The 11,677-nt window shown below is 40.6% G+C and overlaps 1 protein-coding gene across 1 annotated transcript in view; it reads right to left on the reverse strand.

The window, feature by feature from the left end:
• The window catches only part of LOC105622569, a 122,745-nt gene that overhangs the window by 72,703 nt on the left and 38,365 nt on the right, over positions 1–11,677 (reverse strand). Inside the window, exon 2 of the mRNA XM_012203986.1 lies at positions 8,921–8,979. Within this exon, the coding sequence (XP_012059376.1) occupies positions 8,921–8,979 (59 nt within the window). The remainder of the gene's footprint in view (positions 1–8,920; positions 8,980–11,677) is intronic.

Below are 11,677 nucleotides of genomic sequence, written 5' to 3' on the forward strand. Positions count from 1 at the left end.
CACACACACACACACACACACACACACACACACACACACACACACACACACACACACACACACACACACACACACACACACACACACACACACATCGATATAAGTGCGCCCGATGCGCCAGGATGCGTGCATGCGTGAGTGCGTGCCTGCCTGCGTGCGTGCGTGCGTGCATGCACGTGTCGCTATGGCACGACGCGCATGTGTGTATACGTGTTGGTCGCTCGTGCGCAGCATGCGTCCGCGTGTACTGGCGCACGCGTGTGCGTTACGTATTTTCGAATAGCGAGAGCCAGGCTGGTTCGTCAAATTTGCACATTTATTCGTTTACCGTCATACAATCGAGCTTAAAACTCGCGCGAACGCGTGTGAGTGCGCGGCCGCCTCGTCGATGCATGAGCGCACACACGCCGCGGTCTCATCCCTTATTCATAACTCTTCGAAGGGCTTGATGGAGCTCCAAAGCTCACGACACAGCCCAACGATTTTTTTTTACACTTTGGTCTCCTGTTTTGCACCGGGTGAGGTCCGGTTCTTTCCTTCTTCACAAAACACTTCGTTTGACGAACCATGTTCTAATAAATCTTGATAATATCGCGCATTCAATGAGACGCACTGTCGCGACGATGAATTTCATCATGTTAACCAATCAACGCCCTTTCTTTCGAATTTCGAACTTCTTAGTCACAAGATATTTTAGTTTTTTTTTTTTTTAAGTGACGACATGTCATCCAAGTAAACACATTTATCCAAGCGTAATAATTCTACAGAACTTGCGAACGTGCAAGGCAGCTGCTAATTAACGATTCAATCGCACACTTGGTCGCTTCGATAGTTTAATTGATTCCGAAATAGTTGCCTCCCGCGGAAGAGCCGTGGGGATGCCCGAGAATGAACCGCCGCGCTACCCTTGTCAGACATCCTGTGGTCAGGAGCCGAGGAGATCCGGCAAGAAATAAATTACCGAACGCTATACACAGATACCAAGAATGTCCACCCTTTCCACCTTCTTCCTACTCGACGCTCAACCCCGAACATCGAGCAGTTCGTGAAACAATTCTGAAGCAAATCGAACGCTCCGCGTCTCTTCGTTTCCCTTATTTCCGTTCGAATGGAGTATAAGCAAGGACAAGCCTCTCTTTTAGGTAAAAGGGGAAGGTTGTAGTTTGTCTTGTCAATAAAAAGCAAGTCGAAAAGCGCGATGTAGAATTACGTTAAAATATTACGACGAAGAGTACTGCTAAAAATTACAATTAAATTCTTTCTTGTATTTTTCCATTTCTTAAACGAGGGAAATATGTCTCGACAAATAGCTCGTATGTTCAAATAAACCTTTTCATAAAAAGCTGCCTTTTTTTCTCTCTGTGTTATTGCTTCGCTTTGTGCTGCGTTATTGCGTTTTTAATTTCGTTTCATGGTATGCGCCATATCGAAACGCGTTACACGATTTTTGTCACGGTGTAAGCGTCAGTAGCAGGTGCGGGGAAACAGGGAGAAATACGCAATACACGTGTATTCCTCATAGTTTTTAACTCGATGAACTTTCAACATGCATGTAAGTAATCTGTATAATGCCTTCATTTTTTCTCGTCTTTCGTTGATACATTTTCGTGTACTCTCGAGAAGGGCGAAATCGTGAATCGGGAAATTTTCCTCAGTCTGTATATACTCTCAGAATATCCAATCTGTATTATGAGTCGAGAAATATTGCAGTTATCGTGCAACTAATCTTATATTTCGATAGTCTCGAAATATAACGTAAACAAGTATTTATATTTTCAAAATGCTTCATGCCAAACAGCCGTCTAATTTCTCAAAGGTTCGTGTCTTGCATATCGCGATATCAACACTTATTCACGAAAAATTAAAACTACTACTCTCGAGAGTAACTCTCGTATTTTCTATTTTACTTTGTTTAATTTATTATTAGATATAGATTTTATCATATTGCTAAGTTTATCATCTCATTTTTTCCGAGTATTTACATTTATATTTCGCGTCTCCCAAGCCATTGAAAAAGTGAAATTTTTCAAAACTAGCATTTTAAATAGTACAGAGCAATTTATTTATTGAAAACTGCCTTAACCCTAAATCGTGATATAAAAATCTCCTCGATCAAAGCCGCGTGTAGAGTGAATAAGACGCCGCCACTTCGGCCATTAACAGGAGTCTGCGAACGACAGAGAGGGACGTATCAAGGATAAAGGTATAAATGCAGAGCGCACGCACACATCTTGCACGAGGAGGATAGCACCGCGTGTTCACGACAGCTAGGCACTACACGGCCGCGCATCGACGGCTGGATGCCCGCGGAACGGCTCGTAGAGCTCGCAGCTTTTAAGCTTGACGTGGCCATTGGAAAGAACCGTGGAATCGAAGGAAGAGAGAGAGGCTGACTGCAATAATTATCGGACATGGGAGGAAGTAGCGGGGTGAGAGGACGGGCAGACGAGGAGAGGACAGGACGAAGGGACAGAGAGGACGGCTGAGAGCGACGGAGAGAAGGGCGAGCACGCGCGCGAGCGCGCATGAGAGAGGGTGCGAGGGACGATGAAAAGTTTGACCGGACGCAGCGAGCACAATGCATCGTGGTCCACCCTCCACCCCCGGGAGCGACCCACCCCATAATCCACCCGCATTGTACGACCAATCAATATTGTTTTATATCGTGAGTCGTGAGACGAACCGGCTCCGCTGGTTCGACTCGTTCGGCGCTACGCTACTCTCTTCGATAGTAGCTGCAGTCCGCCGAGCCCTCCGACTTCCGGAAATTCTTTCGCATTTATCCATCATAGAGAGGCCGATGGCCTTCCTTTCAGCAATTCTGAGACACTCGCAGGAGAACATTTAACAATCCGTATTAATATCTTTAATTCTATTCGTCAAATCATTTATTTATATTTCACGAATACATAAAAATGTAGTCTTCCCATATTATATCTAGACTATATTTTCTAGAAATTCTTAATTAAACCCTTATTTTAAGAAAGACGATATGATATGTGATATGAAGTATCTGAGTGAATGTATTTATAGAGTTAGCAATGCATTTCAGATGTGTAAAGTAATACGCTGCTGTTTCGCAAAAGTAAATATAAAATTCCACGTGTTACGATTAATACCCTGTATCCAAAGAGCGCAAAACATGCGTTTATTCAGTACACGCGATAAATGCAGGTTCATTGATTAAACATGAGAACGATGCACGTATAATTAATTAATGAATGGCTTCCGTGTATAGTATATGAAAAACGGTGATTCCTCATTTTTTGGTATTGCGCGATACACTGTCATTATACGTGATTTTCATTCATTTAATTCGACCGAGCCGATACGCGTACGCGCTTAATTAGTTGTTGCGTATGTGCCGAAATTACTCGTACTACTTTATGCTCCATTTCAACAATGCGTAACAGGGGAAAATTTGAGGTTGATTATTCGATATATTTATACTGGTGATTTTCAAGAAGAACTGATACAAGCATTATTATTAACTCCATAAAATCATCTATCGCCGGTATAAAAAGATTTAGATTAAGATCGAAATATGGAGATTAAATAATAGATTAATTTTTATTTAAAATTTCAATTTCAAAATTTACTTTTTCGACTTCTTTTTGCACGGTTGATTAAAAATCACTTGCAATAATTAATATTTAAAAAACAGTATATATTATCTAAAAATCGAAGCCACGAGAAATCAAGATCATCTTATAAGATAAAATTATACAATACTATATAAATATAAGATTAATTATACAGTATTAATAAAATTTACGATCGATTAGAAGTATTTTAAGTGTATCCGCTTGTCAAGATTACGTCAATAATGATCATCAGATTGTCAATCTATCTATTCTCTCTCCTCCTTTCTTTTTCTTGATAGACATTCTCTATTAAATCTATATCGAGATTACCAAGATAATTTATCAATCACGTTTACCCCATTTTTGATGCATTCGGCATTTACTGAAAAACAACAACATAATTCGAACACATACAATTGAAAGATTGAGGCGCGTGACAATATTTAGATCTATCTCTCTCCGCTGACGCACTAGCGGGAGACGAGATTTTTCTTGCACGACAACAGAAGAACGGCGTAAAGAACGGCGCACAATGTGCATCCGCCTGGCTCGCTCAACAAGGATACGTTTCGCTCACACGATGACGTTGATTCAGGATTATTCTCCTCTTTAATTATCCTGCCTTCCCTCCGTCCTTCTTCGCCACCTCCGCACGGCATCAATGCCGCCGTCTTCTCTCTTTCGCTCGTGGAAAGGGCAGAAAGTCCGGCGTGCGACGCGATAACGAATTATCTTCGAGAACACGCTTCTTGGGACAGGAACCGGAAATATCACCGGACGATAAAGCGATATCTCGCAAGAACCATTGCATTCCTACTGCATTCTTCCTAATATTTTTTTTAATACTCCTACTTTAAAACCGATTAGATTTTATCAATTATCTTTAAAAAAAATAACACAGATTTTCGAAGAATAGTTTAACTTCGAAGAAATTCTTCTCAAAGAACACGTTTTGAACACGTTCTAAGTCGAATCTCTCTTAAGCATCTATGAAGTTTATCGAATATAGTTTGCGGAATTTTTCACTACGAATGTTGCAAACGTAACATGACAGCAAGGCGTTTAAAGATAGCGCATCAAGGACCGATCGGAGTCATCCTCATATGTCTAGCGACGACTCATAAGCCCGCACTACATACACAAACGTATCACGTAATCATCCGTATGCCTGTGTATGTGTGGCCGCATAAACGCATAATATGCTCGCACGCCCTCCTTCGCGTGGAATTCACCATTGCCTTCCGCTCATCACGCGCTCAAATACCTACGCGAAACGAACATGCTGGCCGTGAATGTAATCTTCGAGCTGCCATTAGTTCCATCAAAAGTATTTTATTAGCATTGTGTATCTGTTATACCGATCGCGTGCAGATTCCGACGTAATTCTTTATTTTTTATTTTTTTCCCCCGAATCTTGATTGATTGAGGATACCGATTGGCAGAATGCTGTAGCGCGATAAGCAAGAACGCGATAGAACGAAGAGCTTCCCCACGCTTTAACTCTGGCTGCTCATTGCAACGTAAATGTAAGCGCGAGGTTATTCTTGTCATAATTATTTTTTATGCGAAATACGTGTCATTCGATAATCGTGAGGCAGAATTACAGGCGAAGCCTGATATTTCGCGTCACGCACAAGATTGCGCATCTTGCTGTCATTAATCATAATTATACGACAGTTTTATTTTAATCGAGTACGCAATGGCGGAATTTGCGTAAGCGAATAGACACGCTTCACCTCGAAAGAAGTATGCTCCGTTCCCTTGGTTGTATTTATCGGACGAATCGCGTGCGGAGACCAGGTTACCGATAATTACTGCCTGATTCTTTGTATCCTTGCTACGCCATGATTGGCTGAGGTGAATAATCGACCGGGGCCCAACCGCGTTGCGGGGACCCAGTCACCGAAGATCCGGCCCCATTCGTCGCGAACGACGCGCACAAAACGACGTTCGTTCCGGAAGAACAAGTCGATGTACCATTGTCATTCTCTATACTCGACGACTATTTAATGCACGCCTCTATCCCCGTCTCTCTTTCCGACAACGAAACGATCACATTGATAGAAGCCTTCGTACACTTAGATGTACTTATATGTCCACTTATGTGGGATATGACGTAAACGCCCCAACTATCTATTCATGGTAACATTTCTGCGTATTGTGCGCATCGAGAAACAACGAAAAGCTGCTTTTTCCTCTTTTATAACGCATGACGCTAATTGTGTCTCGAATCGTTACGAGAGATTAAATTTGTATCTCTTCCAATAAATCATTCGCAATCGGTTTTGATAAAATGTATTCCCAATGCCAATGTATACTCAGAGTTGCTTTGACGTAGGGCTCCGATGTTCGGCGATGCGTAAAATCAGGGGCGATTAGTCGGAATGCACACAATTAGCGCTACAGCAGTTTAGTACGGCATTACATATCACGCGACACGGCTAAGCAAATGAGATGTCTTTCGTTGCAGAGCTTCTTATAGTATCAATTTAGAAATTCACATTCAGTGTAATGGACATGTCGCAACCGATTTACCGGATTAATTCGTAAACTGATTCATTTTATTAATCGCTAAAGTTTATGCAATGCATTACTCAACAATTAATGCCGTGTTTAATTAGTAACGTTAGATAATCCAATGCAATATAATTCGGATTATTATTATCGCGAAATTACGAATAACTTAGACAGGAATCAACCGCGATTATTGAATTTTCGATTCAATATATTACATATATCTGGCAAACAGATCCTTAATGAGAGTTTGAGAAATGTTACACTCATCGGGGTTAATTGGGGGTGAACAGGCTCATCTTAGACAGATGTCGAAACCAACCGCGAAGTTCAAAGGGCCGTTATCCCTTCATTACGACGAACTTTATGCGACTAATTTCAAATTTCTCTAAACCAATATAGAACGCAGCCGCTCAACCGCATTTAGTCTAATTAAATGAGCGTAACGCACAGACCGTAATAATTTCATAATAATCTCGAAGTATCTTTATAGGAAATGAATAGCAAGTGCCATTATCGAATAAATTATTTCGACACAAGTTCATGCACAACGATTAACATTTTTCCACATATATATAATTCACAATTGAAATCGATCATTTTTCAATATTACTTTCAGATCTCGGAGTTCCGTTAAAACCACGATGTATATAACATCGCGAAATCGTGCGTGTCCAAAAAACAAAGGGCGCTGATACAGTGATGTCTGTGGTCCTGAATTCATCGAACCACGAAAAAAAAAGATATCTTCCGCCCGGAGACACCAATAAGAGCGCAGGCCTGTTCTCCATGGTTTCGTATCCGCGTAACTTCTCGCAGCCATCGGTGCGCGAAATGTCCCCGGTCTTTGATGTCGAACATTACAAGAACATGAAGGATTCCGCTGCGAATGGGAGAGAGGGATTCGAACGCCCTATCACCCCGGTGACCACTCGTAAATTGTCGCGCTTTCTCATCTCCCTGCTTTCAACTCGCGCGCGCAAAAAGAGATAACACTCTCCGGCATCGTTTTCACACTTCAGCAAGTTGATCTGGGCAAGAACGTGTCGCTGGGGTGGCTGTCCCTCCCGCGATGTGGTGAGACTGGGAAACAATTAAGGGAAGACGAGGTGCAGTGTCGCCTTGTATGATAATGCGTTGTAACCTCCGGCGCACAGAAGGAATGGTACAGTAAAGGAAGAAGAAGAGGAGTGCATGAAACGCGGTTATGCAGGTAAACGACTAGGGAGGAGGACAAGGAGGAAGGGTGCGGCTAGAAGAGAATACGAAGTGGATTGTCGGAGGAGGGGGTTGGAAGTCGTGGTTCTTACTTTGCATTCTTTTGTGTATCCTCCTGACTCCTCCATCCGTCCTGCCGCTATCCAGTCTTCCCTCTTGAAGCTTGAACTAACGCCCGAGGTTTTAATGCACTTGTCTACTCCACATACCGTTCATAAAGACACATATGTCGTCTGTTGAACGAGTGGGCAGGAGAGCCATAGTCTTGGAAAGTGGAATGAGATAGGACTGCGCATGCATAACTGGAAGGAAGATAGGCATGGTGAGATAGAAAATGGTGAAGGACAAGAAACGAGATGAAATGAAGGAAAGAGAATGTGGTAAACGTAACGATGTAAAATGCATTTTAAATTCTAAGCATCAACTGTATTATGGAAAGATCTCGACTTTTCGCATGCATAATCCCCGGAAGAAATATGAGACTCCGCGAAGAGAGAGAGAGAGAGAGAGAGAGATTGAAAGAGGAAATGAGTTACAATTTTTGTATGGATACAAAGTACCTACTATTTAATTATTACTATTTAATTATTACAAACATTATCAATTATTACGTGCTGTTATCATTGAATGCAGTATACTATGTCATCTTTCTTGCATTACATACTGATTATAAAAAAATGAGAAATATTCATAATTATTAGTCATATACGGTTTTTATATATTACAGTGTGATGGATAAAATATAATATATAAGATATGTATATATATATATATATTGTTATATCGAAAACATTTAAAATTATTTCGCAAAATATAGACTGCACCTCAAAAATAGATTCAAAACAATGAAATTATAGGACCGTAAAAAAGCAACGCTGCCTGTAGCGATATAAATCCAAATACAAAAGGTGTTTCATGTAGTTATAAAATAATGTAGAAGGAAAAGAACAAACAGAATAAATTTATAAGTTGCTATAAGAAAAACTCATCAAACTTTCACTATATTCACTAACGATTTTTCTTTAATGCGAATATCGATAACTTTCTATACTTGTTTTTTGTCACGAGTTACGTAACTCCAATCGCATATAAAACGATCATATTTATATACATTTTAAAAACTGTGCTTTTTAAACCGTTATATACACATCAAATTAATCACAAAAAGTAAAATAAATAAAACTATACTTGTAATAATTTGAATAATTTGTAACGTTCTTATCAATAAATTATTGTATTATCCTACATACATTCATCATTAATTAATGCACAATAAATTATAATTATTAAACAAGATTTTTATTCAATGCTGGACCACAACAAAACGTTATTAGAAATGTAACGTTTGTAATCAAATTACGATGTAGTATTCGAAATACAGAGCATCCATACATGTTTTTAATGGCCAACTATAGCCGCCAAAATCATGACTAACGTTAAACATCCTAGTAGCAACATTCGAGCTAATGTTATAGTCAATACTAATGACTTACATATAGTATTCCATGGAAATGAATTAATTGCGACAAAATCGCGAAACTCGCGCGCTCGATCGATTTCAATGTGTGATTAATTTCTATCTATCAATTTTACATTAAACTCACCTCTTGCGTCCCGGTATCCGCGCACCAACCAGCCCTCTGCTACGGCGTCATTCGTTAATCTAAACAGAAGAAATGGAGTGTCAGAAACCTTAAGTATTTTCTAACGAATGATGCCGAGTGGTTCTTTTTTTTCCTTTTTTTTCAACATCGATATAATAACGATTAAGCTACGAGCACGCAGATAATACCTCCGTGGCGGAAGCAGGCGGGCAATTTTGCGAGACTGTCTCCGGTATAATATTATGTGGGGTCGAAGGTGTACTTAAGTGCGTTGATTCAAAGAAGTGCACGTGGGAGGAACCGGGAGATGCTTTCAGAGGCGGAAAGAAAGCAGGCGCGAGATTCGCGCTTCATTCATTCACGAATCTGTGAGGGGATCGTAAAAGACCTCTCCTTCGAGATGTAATTAGCACATCTTTCCGCGACATGCACGACAATGCGGCTTTTAATTAGTATGCGTTCATGTATTCCGACCGATTCCTCCCTGCAGCACACTCCTCGCATCCGTCCGTCTTCATTCTGCTGTAGATGATGACGATAACGACGACGGCGAACACACGTGGTCGATTTCACGCGCGCGTGACTCGCGCGCGTGTGCACGCTGGGTCGCAGCAACGAAGCGTGCACGTTTATGTCGGCGCATCACACGCCGCTGCACCGCAGAAGTGTCAATACGCGGGTGCGTGTACGCGCGCGGTAAGCGAGCTCGCGTGCACCGATTTGCGTTACGGCGGATACCTCAGGTACGTAAGGCGTTTCTGCGTACAAAGAGCCACGACGAGCGTCGACGTGAACGACATAATTCGATGTCTCATCTTCCGCTCATAAATCGCTCACGATCGCGCAAATCGCCAATCGAGCACTCGCGTAAATATATTGAAACTGGCAATCTGCGAAGATGAGAAACAATTGAAAATTGAAGGATAATTAGCGTTGCAATTTCTTCTGTAATTTCTTCTTCGATAATGAAAGTCCGATACTGATATACCGCGTGCTTAATTTAAGCGTTACAAATCTCAATCGACGTGACTGCCACGATTCAACAATGAACTCAACAATGGAGTTTGACATATCAAGGAACAAATCGAAACGTTTGAATTCACTAATAATTTTCTTATAGACTTCCGACAATGCTGCGTGCATTGATTTTGATGGTAAAGACAGTTTTAACTATCGTCGACTTTTAAACTTTGTCGTCCGTTACTGATAACCCATTATGGTCGTTCTCGATGACATGCATAAGTCAGGGACACGTCGACGAAATGATGACTTTTCGTGCGATGTGTAAAAGTAGATTATGCCATTTTTTACGATAGTCGGAATGTGTAAAAGTAATGATGCGAATAACGTTTTTTATTCAATTAGCTACAAATGATTGTAAGCGCACGATTTAAATTTTATCGAATCGATATCGGCGAAGACCATAAAATAAAAATGCACTAGTTTTCACGTCTCACAGCTTGCGTTGTTATCGTCAAACGCAATCGTGCAGATATGACATTAACGCGCGACATGTCGATCCGCAATTACCGTGCGAGCCTCCACTCGCATTCTCGAGACAATTGTAGAGGGTGACGAAGGACACCAATTGCTGCTAAGCTAACGACAGAAAGCTGCACGATTTCCGGGATGTATGCTAATGTCTGATATTAGATCGAGTGTCGCAAGATAACTCGTATATAGTCACGCGTGATTATTCAGAATGGGGGAAAGAAAATTCATCGTGTTAGCTTTTATATCGAATAGACAGACTTGTCTATTCTCTGTAACAAACTGAAGTATTCGAAGTAGGTTGCTTTTTACAATTATTTCACATGAATTAGACGAAGGATGTTATAACACGATAGTCGAATAATTTTATACTTTTTTACAATCAACTACAATGTAACAACTGAAGGAAATATATTATATATTAAAATCCGCGATACATGGGGAAAGAAACTTTCATATCATATGCGAGGACGCTGTAAACATTTTCAACGTATGTTTTATATATAACTGTCATTAACACTTTAAGTGCCATGTTTCCCAATTCTCGAAGATGACCTTATTTAGTACAAATAGGAACGAGTATTTTTAGCCTCGTAAGAAACACATTCAAAATATCTTTGGCATTAATGTTAAATAGGAAAGTTTTCGATTATATATATATTTTCGACATCTATAAACACGTTATAATTTCATTTACCTATACGAGGCATTAAAGAATTAAATATGCACTGAAACACGTTACATTCATTGCGCGCCCTATCGAAATACTATTTTAATTACAGCATATGGTATACGTGTTGAACTCGGCGACGGTTTAAAACGCCCGACCGAAAAGTCGAGTTATATCCGATTTTGAAGCGCGCGATCTGTGTCAATGCCACGATTTACCGTTGCGAGCCTTTCGGGAATTGAACGAATATTGAAATTGCGGGAAACGCACAGAACTTTTGCATAATGAGCTGGTGGTTCACGCCGACACACGGACGTGCACGCACACCAAGTCCAGCGCCGGCGCGTACATGAATATTTTCATTTGATTGCGTTAATTAAACTCGCGCTGCCAGGCGATGACCTTTGAAGTTCAGCGGCACGCGGCACGCATACACCAATTACCGATATTATTAATTGCAATGTGCTCCACGTTTTCGGCAATCATTGAATCTAGCGAGTAGACATGCGTCTCAATCTTGAATATTTCTTTTTTCGAAGAGTATCTTATTAATAGTTAAAAACATTAATTTATATGTATAATATATAAATATACAC

The sequence above is a fragment of the Atta cephalotes genome (genome assembly GCF_000143395.1).
Source record: "Atta cephalotes unplaced genomic scaffold scaffold00046, whole genome shotgun sequence".
Taxonomy (NCBI): Eukaryota; Metazoa; Arthropoda; class Insecta; order Hymenoptera; family Formicidae; genus Atta; species Atta cephalotes.